General features: G+C 46.1%; 1 protein-coding gene and 1 pseudogene across 1 annotated transcript; one reads left to right on the plus strand and one right to left on the minus strand.

Annotated features, from left to right (window-relative positions):
* Nucleotides 1-540: 540 nt before the first annotated feature.
* LOC136303611 (forkhead box protein J1-like) lies at nt 541-4,935 on the minus strand (annotated as a pseudogene).
* A 1,365-nt stretch (nt 4,936-6,300) lies between these two features.
* On the plus strand, nt 6,301-23,538 carry LOC136303618 (tudor domain-containing protein 1-like). The gene is made up of 22 exons (XM_066207221.1): nt 6,301-8,616; nt 10,085-10,203; nt 11,332-11,396; nt 11,593-11,737; nt 12,120-12,225; nt 12,545-12,584; nt 14,095-14,143; nt 14,867-14,947; nt 15,272-15,448; nt 15,936-16,043; nt 16,538-16,708; nt 16,962-17,210; nt 17,796-17,918; nt 18,772-18,882; nt 19,063-19,233; nt 20,151-20,396; nt 20,913-21,029; nt 21,253-21,363; nt 21,617-21,784; nt 22,155-22,376; nt 22,549-22,919; nt 23,348-23,538. Exons 1-21 carry the CDS (start codon nt 8,390-8,392, stop codon nt 22,695-22,697), a joined length of 2,955 nt encoding a protein of 984 aa, XP_066063318.1. The 5' UTR covers nt 6,301-8,389; the 3' UTR covers nt 22,698-22,919; nt 23,348-23,538.
* Nucleotides 23,539-24,787: the final 1,249 nt, after the last annotated feature.

Raw genomic sequence — 24,787 nt, forward strand, 5'->3', positions numbered from 1 at the left:
AGTGGTGACCCCCCCGGACACTCCCTGACCCCCGTGTCCCCATCCCTGCACCCCAGACCCCCCCTCACCTCAAACCTCACTTCCCCCATCCCCCCCCCGCTCGCCAGGGCAGCGGAGAACGCGGGGGCGGGCGGGATTTGGGGGGGCCGAGCTGGGAGGGGTGGGGGACAGGGCAGGGGGGCGCCGGGGAGGTGAGGGGGGCAGAGCAGGGGGGCATTGAGGGGGTCAGGAGGGGCCTGGGGGGGCAGGGGGCACTGGGAGGTATGGGGGGGGGGCACTGGGGGGCTGGGCACAGCGGGGACAGGGGAGGCACAGCGGGGACAGGGGGGCGCTGCCCGTGTCCCCCCATCCTGTTCAGGTCCTGTCTCCCCCCCACGCCCCCGGGTCCCACCCAGGAGGGGAAGCAGCATCTTATCTTATCTTATCTTATCTTATCTTATCTTATCTTATCTTATCTTATCTTATCCTATCCTATCCTATCCTATCCTATCCTATCCTATCCTATCCTATCCTATCCTATCCTATCCTATCTAATGTAGTCTAATTGCCCATCTCTATGAAAGATTTAAAGGGGTCGACCACAAAGTCCATGACATCCGTGTTGGGCAGCGAGGCCTGGATGTTTTCAGCCCCTTGCTCCAGGAGGCTGCAGCTGGGGAGGAGATTCTCCGGTGTCTCCTCGTTCCAGGCAACCTCCAGGAAAGCCGTGGCCGTCAGGTTTTCATCCAAGCCCGGCGTGGTGAGGCCGGCTCGGCGGGGATTTGCTGCTGCTCTTGCTCCCCTGCCGGGCACAGGGGCAACACTTCAGCCAGGGTGGAAGGTGGCAGCTCCAGGTTGTCGAGAGCGAGGAAATCTTGCTCCAGGGAGGGGCTGAGCAGAGCCTCCCAGTCAATGCTGCCCATCAGTGCGGTCAGCTCGTGCGGCTCCTCGGGGTCGCCCGGGGCATCGCTGGGCAGGCAAGAAGCCTCGGCCACCAGGGCTGTGGGGCAGGGCTCTGGGAACTGCTCCGGGAACTGTTCTGGGAACTGCTCCGGGACCTGCTCTGGGAACTGTTCTGGAAACTGCTCCGGGAACTGTTCTGGGAACTGCTCCGTGACCTGCTCTGGGAACTGCTCCGGGAACTGTTCCGGGAACTGCTCCGGGACCTGCTCTGGGAACTGCTCCGGGAACTGCTCCGGGAACTGCTCCGGGAACTGCTCCGGGAACTGCTCCGGGAACTGCTCTGGGAACTGCTTCGGGACCTGTTCTGGGAACTGTTCTGGAAACTGCTCCGGGACCTGCTGCGGGAGCTGCTGCGGGAACTGCTCCGGGACCTGCTGCGGGAACTGCTCTGGGACCTGCTGCCCCTCCTCGTTCCCCATGGGATCGTTGTAGAGGTTGCTCCCAAACTCCTCGAACTCTTGGAGCGGCTGCTGCAGCTCCGCGCCCACCTCGAGGCTGCCATGGGCCGGGCTGGGTGCACGCTGAGCTGATGGCTGGGCTCGCTTGCTGGAGGCTGGCGGGATTTGCTCTGGAAACACCCCGCGGCCCTCGGAGCTGCTGCTCTTGGGCCACTTGGTGTATTGAGGGTGAAACTTCCAATAGGCGCCTCTGCCCGGCTCCCCCTTGTCCCAGGGAACTTTGACGAAGCGCTTGTTGACGCACAGGTTGTTCCGGATGGCGCTCTAGATGCAAAAGAGAACAAACCCCAGGGTTGAAGTCCTGCCAACGGCTCCTACCTGCCAGCTGGGATGAACGTGGCAGAAGTAGCTGAAGTTGTCGCGGATCCACTTGCAGATGGCGGCCAGGGTGAGCTTGGGCTTCCCGCTGGCTTCCACGGCCATGCAGATGAGGGTGGCGTAGGAATAGGGCAGCCTGACGTGCGGGTTGGTTTTGTAGTCGACGTCCTCGGTGGGCGGAGGGGACCTGGGCACGGTCTGGGGCAGGGACGCAGTCACCTCGCCTGCGCTGGAGGCGGAGGAGGAGGACGCGGCCGTGCTGGGAATGTCGAGGAAGTCGCAGAGCTCCTCGGAGGTCAGGGGAAAACCCGGGCTCTGGAAGTCCACCAGGCTCACCAGGTTCTCCCAGATGCTGCAGCGATCATTGGGATCCTCGGAGATGGGAGGCAGGCCGAGGTTGGCGCCCGTGAGATTGACCAGCCACAGCATGTTGGGCTCCTCGCGGCGCTGCTGCTGCTGCTGCTGCTCCTGGCTGGAGCTGGATTGCTCCTGAGCCTCGAGCACGGGGCTGGGGCTCGCCATGGCCTCGGCGCCGGGCAGGGCTCACGTGGAGGCAGAAAATGCACGGGGCAGATGCTGCAGGGAGAAGAGGCAGAGGGTTGAGGTTCAGCGAGAAGCAGCACCCGGACAGCGCCGGGTGTCCCCGGTGCCGCTGGGTGGCACACGTCCCCGGGGCGCTGGGCGCGGGAGCCGCAACGTCTGCCCTGGGAGGGGCTTTAGCAGCCTCGAGCCTCGGGGAAATTCCCTCGAAGCCTCGCATCCCCGGGCCCCCCAAAGCCAACCCCGCCCAGTGCCCGGCGAGGTTTTGGCCGCAGAAAGAACGAAAGAAAATCAACATCCCCTCCCCGCCCTCAAACAACACGAATCCAGTCCTGCTCTCCCACCAAGCAAGGCGGTTTCTCACACCTGCCACGGGTCAGGACGGCACCTCAGAGTCCGACACCTCCACCCCACGGACCCTAAACCACTCGTCCATCCCCTCCTGCCCCATCCTATCCCATCCCCGCTCCCTTCGCTCTGCTGCTGTTCGCCATTCCCCCTGCCCCTGGTCCCCCAAACTAACCCGGAGCAGGGATCCACCCCAAGCGCGGCGTCCCTCGGAGCGACCCGGCGGCTTCAGCCTTGGGGAAATGCCGTGCGGGGGACGCGGCCTTGGCTCCGGCCTTGCAAAGCCGGGATGCCGGCGCTGCTTTTGGGCCAGGAGACCGAGAAACGGAGAGAGTCAGAGTGCGGCCGGAGCGCAGCAGCTGCCGCTGTGCGGGCGGGAGCGGCTCTGGGGCAACGGCAGCGCTGCCGAGCCTTGGGCTCGAGGGGGACGCTGCCACCAACGGGCATTTCCCCGCCCGGCCGCTGAACGGGCTCCTCTGGCACCGTGTGGGGCTGAGCCCAGCCCCCGCCGCTTCCCGCAGCCCCTCGAGGGCAGCCCCCCGAGCTTCACAACTCCATTTCCGGCCATGTGGGCATGGTTTATTGACGCCGTGGGGGGAGCTTGATGCTGATTGGGCCGTAGGGGCGGGGCTGCTCCACTTGCAGCCAATGAGCGGCACCGAGGTCTGGGGGAAAGGGGGCGGGGCTTCAGTGGGCAGAATGTAAGTGGGAAGTGAAGTGGGAGGAGCTTAAAGGGGTGGGGTTATAGCAGGGATAATGAAAGTGGGCAGGGCTTGTGTGAGCGGGGCTTAAAGTGGAAATAGGCGAGGCTTAAAGGTAAAGGGGTGGGGCTTAAATGGGTGTGGCCAAACGGGAGTGGGCGTAAAATCGGGTTGAGGAAAGTGGGCGGGGCTTCAGTGGGCAGGGCTTGAATGACAAGTGGGCGTGGCGTAAAGTGGGTGGGGGATAATGTGGAGGGAAATGCAGAGGTGGGGCTTAAAGCATGGTTTAAGGGGAAGTGGGCGTGGTTTATGAGAAAGGGGCGTGGCCAAAGCCCACTCAAGCTCGGCCACCAGGGGGCGTGGCCAACCCGGCTGAGGATGGCGCCAAGCTCCGCCCCTTCTGGGGGCTGGGCGTGATCAAGGAGCAGCCTGGGAGGGGGAGGAGGAGAAATGTGGGAAAAAATTCCCAAAATTCCCCGAAAAACTGCGAAAGTTCCCAAAAAATTCCCCCCAAAATTAAAACATTGTAATTAAAAATATCAGGAAAATCAGGCAAAGTTTGGAGGAATTTTGGCCAAAATTTGGGAAAAATTTAATTCAAATTTCATTAAATTTCAATAATTTGTTTTTAAAAATTGATCCAAAGTTCTGACTCAAAAAATCGCGAAAAATTTCTCCAAAAACACCAAAACTGAACCTGACCAAAATCATCCCAAAAAAGTTTAACAAAAACATTCCCTAAAATATTTTTGGAAAATCAGGAAAAAATTCCCGAATTTTTCCCCGAGTTTTCTCAAAGTTTTGATGGTTTTGGGATGAATTTTTGAAGAATTTTGATTCAAATTTTTTACGAAATTTCTACAATTTTTTTTCTTCACAATTTTTCCCTTAAATTTTCCCGATTTTTTCCCAAAATTTTGATGAATTTTGGACAAATTTTAAAACAATTTTGACAAAATTCCAACAAATTTTCATCGCCCCCCCCAAAAGATCTCCAAAAAATCTCAAAATTCTCCCCCAAATCCCAAGAAACTTGGAACAATCCCCCAAAATCCCACAAATTTCCCCAAATTCCCAAATTTCGCCCTCAAAATTTCAGGATTTCACCTCGAGATCGAGCGTCGGTGGCTCCGGAACTTCCGGGACGACCTCGGGGGGCGGGGCCGGAAGGGGCGGGATGGTAATGAGGGAGAGAAGTCGTGACATCATCAGGACACGCCCCCTTCTTGACATTCTCACCCTGAGCTCATTTTGTGTTTAAACGGTGTCATGTCCTTTTTAAACCACGCCCACGTCCGGTTTTCACGCCGGCAACTTCCTGTTGAAGCTCCTCCCACTCATTAGGGACAATTAAAATTGCCAGAATCTCAATGTCCGGATTTCTCCGCCCACTTCCGGTTCAAGGCCCCACCCATTTACTGTTTACACGCACACACTTCCGGTTTAAGCCCCGCCCACCCGGCCGCCATTTGGGTTTTTTCTTTCTCTATCTCAATTTTCCTTTAAAGTTTCCCAAATTTTTTTGGTGGAATTTCTCCCCATTTTCGGTTTTTGGTCCCGCCCCGACTCGCATTCTGCTTAGGCCCCGCCCTCTTCCGGTTTAAGCCCCACCCGCTGTTGGCCGCCATGTTGGTTTTTTCACCGTTTTATTTTATACATTGTCTCCGGAATTTCTCAGTATTTTTACGATTTCTTTGGGAATTTCGCCCCATCTTTGGTCTTGGCCTCGCCCCCGAGTCTTGTTTGGGGCTCTGGCTCCTCTCACTTCCGTTTTAGGCCCCGCCTCAACGTGGGTTCCTCCTCCAGCGGCTCCAGCGAAAGCTCTGAGGAGGGGGAGAGGCAGAATTAGCGAAAAATTCCCCAAAAATCCCAAAATTTCCCCAAAATTTTCTCAAAATCCCTCAAATTTCCAGACATTTTCCTGATTTTCCTGAAATCCCCCAAAATTTTCCCCCAAAATCCCCGAAAAAAACCCCAAATCACCAAATTTCACCAAATTCCCAAAAATCTCCCAAAATCCATAAAAATTCTCCAAAATTTCCCCCAAATCCTCCAAATTTCCCCGGAAATTCCCGATTTTCTGAAAATTTCCTAAAATCCCTCAAAATTGTTCCAAAATTTCCCCAAAATTCCCGAAAATCTCCCAAAATCCATAAAATTTCTCCAAAATTTCCCCCAAATCCTCCAAATTTCCCCGGAAATTCCCGATTTTCTGAAAATTTCCTAAAATCCCTCAAAATTGTTCCAAAATTTCCCCAAAATTCCCGAAAATCTCCCAAAATCCATAAAAATTCTCCAAAATTTCCCCCAAATCCTCCAAATTTCCCCGGAAATTCCCGATTTTCTGAAAATTTCCTAAAATCCCTCAAAATTGTTCCAAAATTTCCCCAAAATTCCCGAAATTTTCCCAAAAATCTCCAAAATTTCCCCAATATGTCCCAATTCCCAAAAATTCCTCAAATAATCTCCCCAAATCTATTAAAATTCCCCCAAATCTTCCAAATTTCCCCAAAAATCCCTAATTTTCCCTAAAATTTCTCCAAATTACCTAAAACCACCAAAATTCCCCCAAATTATCCCAAAATTCCCCAAATTTCCCCCCCAAATTCCTGATTTTTCCCCAAATTTTTCCCTAAATGTTCTCAATTTTGGACCCAAATTTTCCCAGATTTTCTGAAATTTTTCCAAAATTTCACCAGTTTTGACCCAAATTTCCCAAATTTTGGCCCAAATTTCCCAGAATTCCCTATTTTCCAAAAAAAAACCCTTTCCAAATTTCTCCATTTTTGACCCGAGTTTCCCAAATTTCCACCAAAATTTCCCAAAAGCTCCCAAAATCCTTTAAAATTTCCCATGTCCCCCCAAATTTCCCAAATTTCCACCCAAATTTCTCCAATTTCCCCATTTTTTACCCAAATCTGAGGGATTTCCCCCCATTTCCTCACGTGGGGGGAGGGGCTTCTCCAGCTCCGGCGCCTCCTCTGTGGCAGGAGGGGAGGGGAGAGAAAAAGTCACAGAAATCGTCAAAATTGACCCAAAATTGACCCAAAATGAACCAAAATGTACCAAAAATGATGAAAAGACACAAAGTTGTTCAAAATTGACCCAAAATTGACCCAAAATGGCTGAAAAATGACCCAAAAATATTCAAAAATGAGTCAAAATTGTCCAAAATTGACCCAAAAGGAGCCAAAACCACCCAAAATGATAAAAAAGATAAAAAATGTCCAAAATTTGGCCCAAAAGGAGCCAAAAATAAGAACATCAAGGTTTGAGAAGCTTGACATAGAAAGAAGAGCTGAGAGAAATGTTCTTGCTCAGCTGTCAGAAGAGAAGGCTCAGGGAAAGCTTTAGCACCACATCCCAGTATTTAAAGGGTGGCTACAGAGAAGGTGGAAAATCCTTTTTTTATATGGACTCCCATGGAAAAGACAAAGGATAATGGATTCAAATCACTTCTGGGGAGATTCCAGTTAGACACAGGAGTAAAATGCTTCGCAATAGGAAAAATCAGCCATTGGAAAAATCTCCCCAAGAAAGTGGTGGATTCCCCAGCACTGGGCAATTTTAAGATTCAGCTGGACAGGGTGCTGGGTCACCTTGTCTAGATGTTTTAAGCTACAAGAAAGCCTAAATTTTTTTAATTTATTTTTTTAAGAGGTTTGAATGACAGAGAAGTACTTCTTAGTGCCTTATTTCTTAGTTCTTCCTAGGCATGAAGATTACTGGGCTAATCTTAGGGACAGAGGGACAAGGGGCAGGGAGATGATGAAGGCGGTATGATCATGATTGCCCTGTCTCCTCGCAATCTCCCACATAACAAGTGTGCCTACTCTGATATGCAATGCTGAGTGCTTTGGCAAGTGGATTTCTTGAAATCCCACCACATCCCACCAAATCCCACCTAATTTTCCTTCTCCTTGTAAGAGCAGCCTCTGATCCACCCAGCTTCTGCTCAGGCTAGAGCTAGGGGCTGGAGGTTCATGTAAGCCAGGAGAAGCCTTTCCTCTGACTTTAGTAGGTGGTATCTAAAGCACTGAGAGAAAACTCAGCAGTCCTCAGATGTGTTTTTCACTTTTGAGAATGCTTAGTTTAGCAGACAGGATCCTAGACTTAAATACAGATGATTTAGACTGAAACACTGTCACAGCCAGATGCCAAATGACTTAAGGCAAAATAGCCGTGCTTCAGCTACTTCTCTGTGAACAGAGATAATTATTCCCTGCTGTACAGAACATGTAACAATAAAATCCATCAGTGATTTTCTGCACTTCAATAATAAGTACAACAATTTAGGCACTAAAATAGATCAGATTAATTTAGTTTTTGGTGAAAGCTTAATTGCACGGCATTGGGAACACCTGAGATCACGTCTGACTAGCAGCATAAACCTGCAGCAGTCTTGAGGATGAAGTGTATTTTCCCATGAAGATAGAGACATGGAGGTGGGAAACAAAAGTTGAAGAAAAGGGAAAAACACCTTGTACAGAAGAGAAAGAGGAAAAAAGGACAAAGGAAAATGAGAATAGGTTGGAAATGGGAGATGAAGTGATGTACGTTCTCGGCTGCAGGGCAAAATTCAAATACTTTAAAATACAAATGCATCAATTTTATGTATCAAATCTCAGCTTTTTGCATAGCTCCCACAGCCATTTCCTGAACTTGTATGAAATAAACTTGTGTTACTGGTTCAGCTGTGGGTAATTATGCCCACAAGAATGCTCAGAGGCCTGGAGCGCCTCAGCTATAGGGTCAGGCTGGGAACTGGAGTTGTTCATCCTGGAGAAGTCTCTGGGGAGACCTCAGAGCACCTTCCAGTACCTAAAGGTACAAGAGAGTTGAAGAGGGACTTTTTACAAGGGCACGTTGCGATCGGACTCGGGAAAATGGCTTCAAACTGAGAGAGGACGGGTTTAGATTAGATATTGGGAAGAAACCCTTTGCGAAGTGCTGGCACAGGTTGCCTAGAGAACTTGTGGATGCCCCATTCCTGGAAGGGCTCAAGGCCAGGCCGAACGGAGCTTGAAGTAACCTGGATTAGTAGAAGACCCCTCCGACCTTCCTCCCTCCTCCCGGGCCGCGATGGCGGCGCAGCGAGCGGCCGGGCAGCACACGCCCCGCTCCGCCCCTGAGGGTCGGGGTCCCGCCTGGGCGGGGCGGGATGGGCGGCCCGGACCCGCCGGCCCCGGCTGGAGACGGGCCTGGCCTCCGGGGGCGGCTGCTTCCTCTCTTCCCGCCCGTGCGCCTCGAGTGAGCGGCCGGCCCTGCTGCCCGCGTGGGGCGGCGCGGACGGCGGGGAGGAGACCGGGGTGAGCGCTGCTCTGCCGGGATACAGGGGCAGGGGCCGGCCCGGGGTGAGCGCTGCTCTGCGGGGATACAGGGGCAGGGGCCGGCCCGGGGTGAGCGCTGCTCTGCGGGGATACAGGGGCAGGGGCCGGCCCGGGGTGAGCGCTGCTCTGCGGGGATACAGGGGCAGGGGCCGGCCCGGGGTGAGCGCTGCTCTGCGGGGATACAGGGGCAGGGGCCGGCCCGGGGTGAGCGCTGCTCTGCGGGGATACAGGGGCAGGGGCCGGCCCGGGGTGAGCGCTGCTCTGCGGGGATACAGGGGCAGGGGCCGGCCCGGGGTGAGCGCTGCTCTGCGGGGATACAGGGGCAGGGGCCGGCCCGGGGTGAGCGCTGCTCTGCGGGGATACAGGGGCAGGGGCCGGCCCGGGGTGAGCGCTGCTCTGCGGGGATACAGGGGCAGGGGCCGGCCCGGGGTGAGCGCTGCTCTGCGGGGATACAGGGGCAGGGGCCGGCCCGGGGTGAGCGCTGCTCTGCGGGGATACAGGGGCAGGGGCCGGCCCGGGGTGAGCGCTGCTCTGCGGGGATACAGGGGCAGGGGCCGGCCCGGGGTGAGCGCTGCTCTGCGGGGATACAGGGGCAGGGGCCGGCCCGGGGTGAGCGCTGCTCTGCGGGGATACAGGGGCAGGGGCCGGCCCGGGGTGAGCGCTGCTCTGCGGGGAGAGAGGGGCGGGCGGTGGTCTCTTCGCTTTCCCCCGGGAAAGGAGCCGGGGCCGGCCCGGGGTGTGCGCTTTGCTGAAGGGAGAGAGGACCGGAGGTGGCGCGGTGGCTGCGAGCTTGGCTGGAGGCCGTGGGACGGGGCTGTCTAATTTTATTCTGAGTTATTCAAAATGACTTAATTTTAATAGCACCTGTTTAATTAGTTGCCGTTGTTGAAAGCGCGTTACTGGTGGAGTTGGTTCGCAGCGTCCCTTCAAAGACTACTCTGCTTTATTAGCAGCTTCGTTTTGGTTTGTTTTCTCCTATACTTTTCACTTAAAACAATTATATTGCGTCTTAGCATTTGGAAGGCAGGTGCTGAAGACACCTTTCAGCAGAGCCCAGGGCACTGCTTCCCCTCGGGCAGTGCCTCCCCTCAGGCTCCCGGGCATGAGGAGCCCAGGAGTGCAGCCTGTGCTTTTCGTTACTAAAAACTTCTTTAACAGAAGCACAGCGAGGTGTCTCCTCCAGTAACACAGTGAGCTTCACCTGCAGGTGTTGATGGTCACTCCCGTTTGTCGGTGTGATCCTCTCCTAAAGGAATTTTCATCAATCTGCAGTATTCATTGTTGAGTTCTTTAATGCAGAAAGTGTTTTGCTGTGCAAATAGAAGAAATAGATGGTAGAGAATTAGCCTTCCAAAGTGAATGCTTAAATATATCTTCAGAATATGACCCAAAAATGCTTTCATTTGTGTGCCTACCTGAATTAATCTTTAAATCCATGCTTTTGCAGTTACCTGGCTGACAGCCACCTTTGGTTATACTCTAATGGTAACCTTTACATGATGGCAGAACCACTTAATCTTCAACATAATGAAGTTGCAGATGCAGATTTAAGCAGCAGGGTCACAGGTACAAACTTACTGTTGAAAGCTTTTAGTTTTGAGGCTGAGTTTCTGAAATATCTAACAAAATCCAATATTTTGTAATCAAACAGTAGAGGGTGTTTTTGGCAAATGTAGAAACAGTACAGAAAGTTTTAACAGCAGCACAAGTGCAATAACGAGAGACTTTGTCCTAAGCTTGACAGAGGTATCTTGATTTTATTCTTCTGTGATTGTGTATATGCTTTATTACTGATGCACATCATTAGTATGAGTATAGCTTATAAATACAGCTACTAATTATCCAAACTTCTGTATGCTGAAATGTCTCAGAAACTAAAAAAACCCACCAGGATAATTGAAGTGTTAGGGAATTTGGACTGATAAGTGGGAGTTGGAGTTCCTTCAGCAATGTTTCTTGCTTCTTAAGTGCCTCAGTACTGTCTGATCCATGGTCTCTTACTCCAAGCTGGGGAGAGGGGAAGGCTTCACTTTGGGAGATCTGAACTAGCTTTATGTAAAAACACCTTAGGTCTGGAGAGCTCATGGAGTTTGATTTCATGTCAGGCAAGAGTTGTAGTTCAGGCAGAGTTTACAGGATTAACTTGCTTCCAGGTGGGGAAAAAAAAGGCCACGTAAGCTTTGTGCTGTCTCAGTGGAGACCTTCGACAGGCCTGCCAGGCTGGGACAAGATGTGAATGGCATGTGTAGCCTAGAACAGAAACAAATTCTTTGTAGCTGGATGAGTTGCCCACTTATAAAGAGAGTTCCTACTATACTGATATGCAGGCTTAGCTGAATGTCTTCTACAAATTGTTTGGTAAAGAAAAAGTCAGAGGGTTTATAAGGCACTCACTGGAAAGTCAGAATCTCTGCTTTCAGAGTGTTTTGTTTCTCAGTCTTGAGTGATAAGCACAAAAGGTGAAACTGTTGTTTTAGTAATACCACTGATTGCATTACTGAACAAATGTGGTATCAGAATGAAAACAAGTGACTTCCAGAGTGTGTCATGGTCCAGGCATCTCCATTCACTCAAATGGGCTGGCAGAATAGTAGGAGTAGCCAAGAGCCTTGTTTCTTCCTGCAAATATTCCTTAACATAGGCATGTGTTAGCGTTGTTAATCAGATCCCTTTTGCAAATACTTCTGCTTCTAGGAAGTTCTATGGAAGACAGAACTGGTAGAGAGAACTGCATAGCTGCATCTGATAAAGAAAATACTGTGAGTTATTTCACTTTATAGTTGCCCCAAGTGTTCTGAGCATTTCTAGATAGAAGGAATTACCAGCATGTATTTCTCCTTCTAGAACTTAGAAGTTTTGTCTCCTTTTGTTGTCATATTTTTGTGTATTAGAATATTTCTACCCCAACGGGCAGCTTCTTTCCAGTAAGAATGACTTCGAGTTTTTCTTCCACAGGTGTCACATTCTAATTGGATAAATGGGAAGCCAAAGAAATGGCAATATTCCAAGGGTGCCTTTTCTGTTCGCTGTGATAAGAGTTTCTTGAGTTTATTAGTACCACCCCGTAAAGGGGGCACTTGCTGTCGTCGTGGTCTGTTTGGTAAGTGCTGTCCTGTAGTCTGTGACATACTGTACATTTATCAGTGAAACTAGATCAGGTTTGCTCAGGAATGTCTTTAAATGGATGTATATTTTTAACTCTCAGACACAAGTACAGACTGTTCAGAACATAGTTGGAGTAACAGAACTGACAAGCAGAAGACAGCATTTCCTTATCAAAAGTGGTGGGTTTTTTTCCTTGAAAAAAGAAGGAATTTGGGACATTTGGGGCAACAATGTCTGATAGCTGTATGTGAATACAAATGCCTATTTTTATTTGCTTAGAATTGCAGGGAAGTTGTTTTTGTAAAGCAGTTATTTAAACAGTTGTTCCTTCCAACACGTGTTTTGCTCAGACTTCTCATCTTTTTTGTTTGTTCTAGGGAAGTTCAGATGTTCACAGTGTCTGCAAACATACTATTGCTCTGCAGATTGTCAGAAAAAAGACTGGCCAACACACAGAGTAGTTTGTGATCCCATTAAACAGAAGTAAGTTTGTTGGAAATTCTGCCAAATAATCTTCACAGAAAGACCACGTCCTTCCCACTACAACATAAATGACCATGGGAAGGCACTGTTACAGTAAAATGTCCTGCTTATTCTTAGGCTAGAACTGCATTATCTTATGCCTGTCATTATTACATATTACCTTATTTGTAATTCTGCATTATAGTGAATGAGGAATAAGGGGTGGCAAAAATCACATACTATGAACACAGCCTTTTATCTATTTGCAAGTAGATTGTATTATTGATGCTACCTGTCAGTCTTTGGTTCTTCAAGTTGACATGTTTTTCTTTGATTACAGTTTAAGTAATAGCAAATCCAAGACAGAAGTTTGTCTTAAGGTATGGAATACGATTTTGACTATGTCTTGAATGGATCTGCTGTGAGTGAGTGACAGTGTGCTTCATTTAACCTGTATGGGAAATGAACAAGTTCCTCCTTTTAGAAAGATCAGTGCTTCAAACTAAAAGTTACTGGGGGACGCATTCAGAAAATTGTTACTTCTAGAGCTCTTAGAAGCACTTAGAATACAGATGTATTGTGTCCAATTCAGAAAACTTCTGGTGTCTTGTTTCTGTGACAAAATCATGAGCTGACCTAGAGCCTTGGACATTTATTAGAGAAATACATTGAATGTATTTTACAGTAACAGATGCAGGTAAGCTGTTGTTCTTTGCTGTGGAAGGAACTAGATGACACAGTTCTCCTTTGTAATGTGTTGAAATCTCTTGATCTTACTTTGAGCCAAACATTTCTTCCAGTTTTCCTATGAACTCTTCTGCAGGATTTGATTTTTCTTTGTGTTTTCTTGGGATCACATCTATGAAGGTGAATAAGTTTGCAAACCTCCAACTAGCCTGTAGAACTCCTTTGTCATGTACTTCTTTGAAGTAGCTTATTCATCTGTTTAACTTTTTGAAGGAATTTAGAAAGGAAGCTACATGTCATGGGACTTCTGTTAGCTCATCCTGTTAGTTCCTGTTGTGTGTGTGCTTGTGACTGGGTTCTAATGAAACTGATCAACTGATGGTGAGGGCCCTTTTACCAAATGGTTGCACAATATGAATAAAAAATTTGCAGTCACTTTATTTTCAAAGAATGAAAGGGGCTTTTTTATCTTGTTCACCTTTTGAAGCTCTCAAAAGTTCTGTAGAAGAGAGCTCAGATTGCATGTTGAATGATATTAAGGTGGGTTACATTAAATTAGACTTTTTAAAAATGGATGCCAGCAGATAAAGCAGCAGCTCTAATCTACTCTGGGGTGTTAAGGTTACAGGAAAGCAGGTGGAATTCTTTTCTTCTCATTTATGAGAGTATTATAACTAGGAATTTTAGCTGAGTTGTCCTGTAAAACAGGTGGGAGGAGGTGAATGTGTGAGTCTCCAGGAGAATGTGTGAGTCTTGTTCTTCATTGATGTTCAGTGTATCTTTGCAGAGTTTCTTGAACTTCCTTACTCTAAGGAGCTACAGCTGAACAGCTTCATATTAAACATAACTTGTACTTGTTTTAAATAGGGTAGTTCAACTTCTGGGGATTCTTTATTTTTACCTTAATTTGCCAGTTCTTTGGAAGAGAGTGCAGAAGGTAGTTGAATTGATTGCACTTCAAGCCCCACTTGAAGCAGCTTTAATATGCAAGGCAATATTTCTGAAGGCCTTAATTATTTAGTCACTTAGGGGGAAATAATCTACTATCCCCTCTTGTTCCAATTATAATTATTTCCAGTCCATTAAGTATTTCTTTTCCCATTATGTTCCAAAAGGAGAAGGATGTGATGTAGGCATTGCCAGCTTTGTTTTCCACAGCTCATGAGAAAGCGCTATTCACTAACTGGTGTTGATATATTACAGGAGGAAGTGAGGTTGAGTTTTACTGTAGATGATGTTCTTCCAGATTCTCGTAAGTGCTTGATTGTGTGGGTAAAAATCCTACCACAATAAACAGCCCTCCCCAACACCTGTAAAAGATGAGTGCTTTTTCTTTTGCCCTCCTCCCTCTTGTCCCTTTCCCAACCACTCCCTTGACTTTTTTTTTTCAATTCTACTTTATTTCACCTTTCCATAAAATGTCAGTGCCTGAAATACCTTGCTAAGCTTACATGAAACGTGAGAAACTCCACTACAAAAATGCAAACATCAGAAAACTAAAAAAATCAAAGCAACATAATGGTATTGAAAGTTAGGACTACGGCTTCATGCATCAGGTATGGAGTATGTAATAGCTGAGAAACCCGAATTTGCAAAGACATCTCAACTAAATCATTCCGTACTCAGTATTGTAAATAATGAAGTAAGTTACGAATCCGTGTGTCTGAAAAGCTATGATCAGTTTTTCAGCCCACAGTCTTTAGGGGCTGCAGGTGAATGTTGATTGTTACTGCTTTGCTCATTTTATGAAGTCAGACAGTCTTGGAGCTGTGAATGTGCTCAGAGAACTCAAGTAGTTGAGCTGCTCTGAAATTACCTTTGTTTTGCATTTTAAACACTAAGTGCTGAACAAATAAGTAGAACATGCTCACCTTGTGATAGGGATATAGATCTGGCTCAGGGGGTGGTTCTGAAGTGAAACTAGCTGATGGCTATTTTGTATGATAAATCATTTATTCTTGTATCTGTATTTTAGAAGACTGCCTAAATAAAGTTCCCTTAGAAATGAAGCCTCCTTTAACTTCAGGATGTGATGCCAAAGGAGACTCTCCAAACGGTAAGCAAGCAAATCAAACTGAACTTGGGGAATTTTAAGTCCTTCTGGGCTGCATAATATTCTAGCTGCTCACTAGCATCACTTCAGACTTAAAAATGTTGGCTAATGGAGCTTCCTTCAGGTCACTACTGGCATTAGCTCATATATATTTATATAGTACATAACATTTGTATAGTGGTTATTATGTGAGCATTAATTTCATAATAGGACAGGAGCTATCAAAATCCAAAGTATCAATAGAAAGAATAAACTATTCCAGTATGTTTATATTTTCAAAGTCAGCTAGCTTTTGATTGGCAACCTTTTTTTCTTTTTTATGTGCAGTATCAGAAAACCATTCGAAGGGAAGTGCAAAAAAATTCCCCGAGGATGAAGACTCCTCTCACTGTGCTGATTCAGTTGCCAAGTTTGTCTCTTTAAGTATCGGAGATGAATTTTCTGGTGTGGTTTCTCACATTAAAACTCCTGACACCTTTTTTTGTCAGCGGATGCAAAATGCCCGTAAGTGATGGGTTGGAAATGGGATGTAGAATTCCTAGTATGGCATTTTTCTCTTTGGTACGCAGTGGCTGGAGGAAGGTGATTTTTTCATCTGTGTCCATGTGCAGCCTTTTAATTCTGGGTAATCAGTAGCAAATTGTGTCCTTTGGGAAGAAGTGGCCTACCTCATCATCTGCCTGTTGTTGGAAGAGCTGTCTTCCTTGGTTTCTTCTTGGCATGCCTCCACTAGCTTGCTTTCAATTTGCACTGGCATCAACTTTGTCACTTTGCTGAAAAAATCCATCACTGGTTTTCCCTGTCTGTTCCCTGACACACATGAGGGCTCTCTCTTGGATGTTAATGATTGAGGAGCCCTAGTCTGATCAATGCTAAACATTTGAAATAATCTCCATTAGATTACAAGATGTTCTTCCAGGCTTTGAGCTTAATTATTTTATAATGATTGCAAGACAGGCTGTGTTCCAAACCCTATGTGTTTTAACATCAGGTCAACTTGCTGAGCTTGAAGCATCTCTTAATGAATACTGTGACAAATTTCCCAGTAGTCCATCTTTCCGTCCTGCTGCTGGCAATGTGTGCTGTGCCCAGTTCACAGGTAAAAATGGAGTGCAAATACTAAGTTATGTCACTTAAATTTATTACCAAAAAGATGCATTTTGTAATTATGTTCAGAAATGTTTCATATAGAGTTTTTTGGTTTTGGTTTTTGGCTGTGGATAATGCTTGGTAGTGATTTAAAAACGATATCTGTAAAGTACCAAATTTAAAATGTCCCTTTATTGAGCAAACTCTTAATACTGGATTCAGATTATTTAGAATAGAATGGAAAATTTGTGGTTTTTTATGTTGCTAAGTACTATTTCCCCAGGGTTGGAAATAATATATCTTTGACATTTCAGTCCCCAAAAGAAGCACAGAACAAATGGGATTATATGTAATGATGCTGCTCTGATAGACTGCTTCTCAAAATGCTACTTAGCCAACACCTGGTAGTCCTGAGCTGTTCTGGGATGGATGTATTTTTATATTGGCCTGTCAAAAAAAGTAAAATTGTGTTCTCAGACATTACATCTGTATCTTCCTTTCTAGAAGACAACCTTTGGTATCGTGCTGCTGTTACAGCTTATGCTTCTGAAGACACAGTTTTAGTGGACTATATGGATTATGGTAATTCTGACTCTCTTCCACTGACCAGACTTCGTCCTATAATTCCAAGCTTAATGGATTTGCCAGCTCAAGCCATAAGATGTAGCCTGGCAGGTATGAAAGTTTCAAACTAGACAGGGGAACAACAAGTGGTATTACATAACCATCACACCTGTAGTTATCTCACATTGAAACATGGGGAAGGTTGGAGGTAATGGTAGGCATTATTTCCAGAATTCTTAACTTTTATGGCATATCTACGAGATGCGACAAATATTTCAGAATGTCCTTGCAGTTGTTGTACCTGTCCACACATTGATGAGAGTTGGACTGGCCTCAAACCTTTCCATACTATGCGACTTTCTAGATGTAAAGCCACCCTTGGGATCATGGACCTCAGAAGGTATTTCTTACATGAAAAGGCTGGTGAAAGACAAAGTGTTGACAGTAAAAGTAGTGGATAAAGAGAGTTCTGGATCTGTGGTGGAGCTTACAGATGCATCAGGTACCCCAGCAGTAAATATATCAAGCCTTCTCATCAAGGAAGGCTGGGCAGCTGAGAAACTGAGCATGGCCCTACCAGCAGCCAGAGGGAGTGATGATGAGCAAGCCCATGGTGAATATGAACACATCTTGCTGCACTGGCATTATTTAACCTCCTGCTAGAGTGGGCACAGAGAATGCAAGCTCTTGTCTAGTAAACTTTTCAGTCTGGCTCATCAAGTCCAGCCTTCACAAGTCCATAAGCTTCTTTCAGGTGCCTGAGTATAATATACAGTGTCAATTTCTGTGACCAGTCTTTCTAGTAATCTTTTTTGCTCTTCCTCCTTAGATTGTTTCCAGTAGCCTTGGTGACAGTAGTTTCCCTCTTCTATGCTCCCTACCCAGTTTGCAGGAACCAAGGTTCTCCAGTGTCCCTCTTGCCCAGGCTGCTGCCAGCTAGTCTTTACCTTTCTGTGTGGTTACTCTTCCCTCTTATCTATGGCTTGCTCTTTTTGATAATGAAGAAATGCATCAAACAGCTGGCATGCTTTTCTTACTTGGTTTTAGTCTGCAAAGAGGCTCTCACTGGTAATTAGTCTGTTGGACAGTTTATAACAAGAAATTCGAGGATGGGAATAAGCATTTGGGATTATTTTTTTTTTCCTGTAAAAGTTACTTTAATTTCTTTTAATTCTGTGCTTTTCTCTGTCCTCTCTAGAGGACACAACGAACAAAGGAATGTGCAAGTGGATTAAATTAACTCTTAACCAAACACTCAGTGTCATAGTATGTACAATGTACAATCCTGGAGAATTCTACTGTAAGATTTCAATCAGCCATGGTAAGTTTATTCAGCTTAATTCTTTCTGATTTGTCATTTATTATAGTTCTAATGAACTACTATGTCAAGTCAGCTTACAGCATGAAGGCTTTCCTCTGGAGTTTTTATCTAAGAATACAAGTGGAGTGACAAAGAAATTGGATCATGGTATTGAAATCTGAAAATATTGAAGATAAGCAGTAGAGGAGAGTGAAAGAGTTACCATAACCTAGCCAAAGGATATCTTAAATTGTATTTCACTGAAAGAGTGGCCAGGCATTGGAATAAGTTTTCCAGGAAGGTGGTAGAGTTCTTGCCTCTGGAAGTGTGCAAGAGGCATCTGGATATGGTACTTAGGGGTGATAATGGTGGTGCTGACTTAATGGTTGGACTAAATGATCTTGAAGGTCTTTTCCACCCTTCATGATTTATTGATTCTGTTAATAAAAGCAAGTAAGAGAAATGTTCCCTATGCCAAGACAGTGTTTACTGGAGCTCTCTTCTAGTACGCTCTTGTAATTTATAAAAACTTAAAGAGATCTAATAATGAAAGTGCAGCCATTGAGATGTGACTTCCTATTGGATTAGTTAAAAAGGAATCTTGTTTCTCTATCAGAAGCCTATATAAAGACTTCTGATTGCCACTGGCCTTTTAAGTGCTAGAAAAGGAATGTGACAAAATTCAGTGGCTGAAGAGGGAGCTAAAGGCATTCAAACAAAAAATATGGGGTAGCTCTTAAAAAGTCAGGGATGTTTGTTCATTGGCTTACATAGTCAAGGAATGCATTTGAAAGTTAACAAGGAAACTGTAGAGTGAACAGCATTGATAAAATTTAAGTCAGCTCATTTCACTGATCTCATCTTGTTTTTTCAGAGTTACTTGCTCTAAACTCACTTAACAAATCGTTGTCTGAATACTGTCAGAAAACACCTCCAGATGTTTTTGAGCCTGAGATTGGAGACCTTTGCTGTGCTTTCTACTCTGGCAAGTAACAGACTTAAAATGCTTTTGTTTTTATAGGGTGAGCATGAAAAATTAGCTGATAGTTTACATTGGCAGAGGACAGCAAAGAATTTTTTTTATTTACTAACAAGTGAAGGCTGGTAAACTTAGCAAATTTGTGAAGTAATTATTAATCTTTTCTTTAATCTTTTCTAAAATTAGAGGATGGTAACTGGTACCGTGGGGTGGTGCAAGATGTCACTTCAGATGGGAGTGTTCGAGTAAGCTTTGTGGACTATGGCAATACTGAGGAGGTACTACTGGATAATATCCGCCTGATCTCATCCTCGTTCCTGAAACTTCCATTTCAAGCCATTAAATGCTGGCTCTCAGGTGAATCCTGTGAACTTTCTCTTACAAGGGCTCTTGCTTTTAGAGACTTGCTGCTTTGGGGGAAGGAGGTGGTGACAGGGAATACTCTGCAGAGCTCTGTAATTCTGTAGTTTTGGATTTGTTTGTTTGCTTTCACTTCTCTGAACTCCTGCCAGTTCTCTGGAGTGATCTCCATGGATTTCACTTACTGCTTCACTGGTCAAAGGGTGCTTGTTTAGCACTGCGTCATCCTGTAGTGCTTTCTGGTTTTTGGTTGTTGCCCTGCTAGGAGTAAATGTGCTTTTGTTCAACTTTACTTCTCAAAATTTTTGAAGGCAAGGGAGCTAATCTGTTTTAATGAAGCAAGTTGGCCTTTCAGTTCTCTTTCATTTGGCACTGTACTTGTATTTGTACTTGTATTTGGCTGTTTCTCAATGCTCTGCAAATTCCTTTTCCACACCATTCAAAATTCTGCAGAATTTTTCTTTCTTTCTGATGTAGTCTGCTTGGTTTAAAAATGAAAAATGTGGAAACAGGAATAAGCTCAAAACCTCATTTTGTTCAAGTGTCTTTTGCAGTTCCCCCACCCACCCACTCTTAAAACACATAGGTTTTGTCTGCTTCTTTGATAAAAAGGGCTGATTATACTGATTCAAAAACAGTTTTACTGGTGTTGTTTGTGCTAAGGATTTACTTGGTTGAATCATAAAATATAGAAGATGAAACTTTGGAGTCCTGAGGAAATGTTGGCATTTAGAAAAAAGGAGGAGGAGGGAGAGCAGTTAACAGGATGAAGGACAATGTGTTGCCCTAGGGTAGTAAAAGTGGCCTTGATATTTCAGGGTATGCTCTAAAGAAATTTTTTAAAGGAAATTATAATGCTGAGGAAAATTAATATTAATGAAGGGAGATATTTTAACAGTTATTTTACTTCCTAGGTATAAAGCCTGGAAATAGCAAATGGAATCCAGAAGCTACAAAAAGATTTCATATGTACACTTCAGGTTTAGAGCTTCAAGCCACAGTAACTTCTGTTTCTGAGGATGGAGCAGGTGTAGTGCTTACTGACAATTCCACAGATTGTCCAAAAACGATCAATGAGATACTAACTTCAGAAAATCTGGTTGTAAAAGAAGTTCTACATGATAAAAATAAGTTCCCAGACAAGTCTGTTGACCAAAAAGGTAATTAAAGGAATGTTAACTTTTACATTTAAAAAGAATTTTCAGTATTCCAGCCTTTAACTGTTATTTTCTTTTTTAACTACAATTAATATCAATGCATAGTTTTGGTTATATTGTCAGTTTTTACAGTTGAACACCAGCTGCCTTGCAGGTGGCATTACAGACAAAAAGAGAAAGGTAAAAATAGCTGTGTTTGTCTCAAATGAAGGTTGTTTGACTCTGTGGGAATCAGAGAATTAGAAGTTTTCTATGACTGAACCTTTTCTCCTATTTGCTTTTCAGGATCTTATTTTTTCTGAGGTGTTTTTTACTTGAGCTATTTTTATATGCCAACAGTTTATGAGCAGCAAAGTTAGGATAATTTATCTTGGTTTAGATTTGTCTTCCTGAAGGGAAGATAATGTATTTGTGTCTGAAATTGAAAAACTTATTCTAAATATCAAATAACACTTCCTTAAAATGTATGTATGCTTGGTGGACAGTGATAACACTGCATTTTCTTGCTATTTCTATTAGCAACCTCAGTTGGGCACTGGAAGTCAATTGAATTGGCTGTAGATGAAACCATGTCTGTCTGGGTAACAGAAGTTGTAAGCCCAAATTTGTTCTATGCTGTACCAGCTCCAAATAAAGGTAAGAAAAAGTGTTCATTGCTCCTAGTAGCAGTAAGAAGTCACTGTTACAAGCTAGTTAATAAAATGAATGTGTGTGGTGAACTGAACCGTGTGGAAATGTATCTTGGGCAGGAGGAAAATATAAAAAATTTATATTTTATATCAAAGGTGGGAGCAGGGGGGCTTAAGTATGCTCTTCATTGTACTGAGATGTGGTTAGTGAATGTGGGTTTTTTCTCTAGGTCAAAAGAAGCTCCTTAAGGAGCTGATTTCACTGGAAGACTATTGTAGATCTTGTAACAAAGAGCCCTTCCTACCAAAACTGGGTGAAGCCTGTTGTGCTCAGTTTTCAGGTGAGACAATCGTTTGTCCTTCCATTTCCTTGGCCAGTGTAAAACACAGCTTTCATTTTTGCTTTAGACAAAGGAAAAACAACTTGAAAGTGCTTATGGATCTCTTAACTGTGCTTCTTGTCAATTGGCCTTTTATATATCCACCACAGTATTTAAAAATTTCTGGAAAACTCTATGGTTTCTTATTCTCAGGATAAACTGTGTTTATAAGATGATTCTTCAGACATGACCATTCTTGTCCCAATCTTTTCAGGCAATGGCAATTGGTACAGGGCTGTTGTTCTGGAAGTTTCCCAAGCTGCAGTGAAAGTACTGTATGGAGACTATGGCAGCACAGAAATTTTACCCCTTTCAAAGGTGCTGCCAATCACAGATTCCTATTTGAAGCTGCCTTTTCAGACAATTACATGTTCACTTGCAGGTAAAAAAGCCTCCCCAAAATAAGCAAAAAAAAACCCACCCCAAAAACCCCTGACTGGTTTTCTTGAACATTATAAATTTCATATAATTATAACATAATAATAATAACATTATAAATTATACCACCAGAACAGGTGGTGGTGTTCATTCCTTAATACTGGTAAACAAAATGATGATCTTCTGAAATTGTATATTGGTAAACATGGTAAAAGCTGGTTTAGAAAACATGATTTTAGTTCATCATGTCTAGAATTTAAGCTATTTGTATTAGGAAAATTTAGCATCATATTTTCCAAAACATGTACGTACGATTCAAGTTAGAGCTTAAAGGAATTATTTATACAACAAACTTGATTTTCCTTTTTTTGCAGGAATAGAGAAAGCTGAGTGGTCTCCATTAGTGCTTGACAAGTTGAAAAAACTATTATTGAAGCAATATGTCACAATTACAGTGAAAGGGATTAATGGAAATGTTAACTTAGTCACAGTGGAGAAACAGTTTGACCATGGTTCTGTGAATGTAGCTGACAAACTGCTAAAGGAGGGTTTGGTCAGGTCCTGCAGTGCTGAAAACTCGCACCCTGCACATCAAGGTACATACTTTAGCTTGATTACTTCAGTTTACTTATTCTGAAGGGCTTGTAAGCACAGGGGGTGGCTAAATGACTTTCTCTTCTAAAAATCCTGGACAATGCTACATGTTACCTCTTAAATTAGGGAAGGAATGTACCTGTGTATTTTGCTCATTCAATTTGGTTTTTGTAGGTAACGGAGGCGAGACCAGCTGCTGCTGCACGGAATTAAAAGTGCAAGTAAGATTCACTCCAAGCAATACTTTCTTTTTAATGTTTCCAGAGTTCAAAAGAAACCCTGTGGAGGAAGAAAATGGGAGTAGGAGGAGTAATAGCTACTGAAACATGGAAGTTTCATGAAATGTATCCTGACACTTTTTCTCAGGGTTTTTTTATATACAGTAGTAATTAGAGCACTCTGAAGCTGCTTGATTCCTGATAGCCACAAAAGGGATCCCAGAGCTGCAGCAGCCCAAGCTCCTCTCCCCTTTGCTGCGTGACTTCCTGAGCTGCTGCCTGCAGAGAGATGAGGCGCGGCGCTGGTCTGCCAAGGAGCTGCTGCAGGTAAAATGCCAAGGGGCTGCAGGGGAAACAGTGTCCCAGGGACGGGCTCCTCCTGCACTGAAGTGCAAGGCATCAGGGGAGCCTCCTCCTCCTCACCTCCACTCTTGGTGCTGTTCAAATGAGAACAGTCAGGAATCCTAGACTGGGCTGGGCTGGCAAGGGCCTGTAAGGGTCATCTGCTCCAAGTGCCCTGCAATATGACCAGGGACCTCTTTCAAGAGATCAGGATGCTCAGACCGGAGATATTTCCAGGCCTGGGGCACTTAGCAGCTCTTGCAGTAAGCTGTGCCACTGTTGTCCCACTGTTGCTCCTTAGACCTACTCTGACTCAATCCCCTTTTCATTGAAAAAAAGATTACCCTGCCTTTGGGGCTCTTAGCTTGGAAAGTAATGGTTCATTCTTGGCTTTTTTGTTTTCCTTTGTGCAGCATCCATTTGTAACATCGGCCAAGCCTACATCCAGCCTGGTGCCACTCATCCTTACATTTAAGAAGTGGAAGGAGTTGACAGGAATGGACCAGTCACTTAAAAACTTTTTCCTCCATCACCAGCATCGTAGAGGATTGTAGAGTAGGATTGTAGCTAGGATTGTAGAGTAGGATTTTAGCCTAGGATTGTAGGGTAGTATTTTGGCCTAGGATTGTAAATAAAGTTTCTGAAACCTCAAGTCATTTTGAAGATTCTCCTCCTTCTGAGCCTGTGAGAATGCTCAACATTTCCTTCTGAGCTGTCCATTTTTGCCTAGAGGTGGAAAGTGACATTGATGCCTTCTTTGGTACGGTTTGAAGGGGGGGAAGGCTCTTCTTTCGTCATGCTCTCCAGACCGCAGTGCCTTTGGAATATGGCCCACTGGCTGGGTTTACCCAGCTGTGGCACTTGTGTTTGAGGCAGGAAGGGCGGTGGCATTTGCAGGCAGAACCAAAGGACGAGTGGGGCAGCCCAAATACCCTGTGCAGATGCAGGCCTTGAGCTCTGACTCGAGAGCATTTGGGTTCCTGCCACTTGCATTTGTATCCCTAAGTGCAATCTCTTTGTCTGGGGGAGAGTTTTGCCCAAGTGAGACAGCAGAAAGATCAGGGAGGCTGCTGGGAAAGGCGCAGAGCTGGTGCAGAGCTGTCAGTGGCTGCCAGGTGAGCCCAGGCCCCGCCTTGCCCAGGCTGGAGCCCCAGCAGAGCCCTGGCAGAGCCCGGAGCAGCCTGAGCCTGGGCAGAGGCAGCTGCAAGGAGGCCCTTGGAGCTGCAAGAGGCAGCAGCCCGGCCCTGGGTGCCTCTTGGGGGCCCCGGGCGAATCCTGCGCTCTCAGAGCCCAGCTGGCAGCCGGCTGCTCCCGAGGGGAAGCGTGGCCGTGCTGGGCACAGCACAGACCGGTGGCATCGGCCGTCCGGAGCGTGCACAGGAGCAGAGAAAGGCAAACCACAGCCGAGGGCTGCAGGCCTGGCTGAGGATTGCCACCCTTGTGCCGGCTGCCCTGTAACTCCTGGCCAAGGTGAGCAGTGTGTGCAGCGCTCTGGGCACAGGGGAGGGAGCCGGGCCGTGCCGAGCCGAGCCGTGCCGCGCTGAGCCGAGGTGTGCCGCGCTGAGCCGAGCTGAGTCGTGCCGAGCCGAGCCGCGGCCATTGCCCTCCGGCCGTTGTGGCCACAGTCGGCGATGGACGCCATGGCGGAGCTGCCGCTGCCCGCCGGGCTCAGCGCCGGCACCTTCCCCGCCAAGCTGTGGCGCCTGGCGAACAGCCCCCGCGTCCGCTCCGTGCGCTGGGACAGCCAGGCCCGGGGGCTGCTCATCGAGCGCTCCCTCTTGGAGCGGGAGCCGCTCGGCCCGGGCGGCTCCCGGGGGCCGGCCCCGCACACCTTCCGGGCCACGCGGTTGCGC

The sequence above is a fragment of the Chamaea fasciata genome, unplaced genomic scaffold (assembly GCF_029207755.1).
Source record: "Chamaea fasciata isolate MVZ Bird 193981 ecotype frontalis unplaced genomic scaffold, bChaFas1.0.hap1 SCAF_39, whole genome shotgun sequence".
NCBI classification, from domain to species: domain Eukaryota; kingdom Metazoa; phylum Chordata; class Aves; order Passeriformes; family Sylviidae; genus Chamaea; species Chamaea fasciata.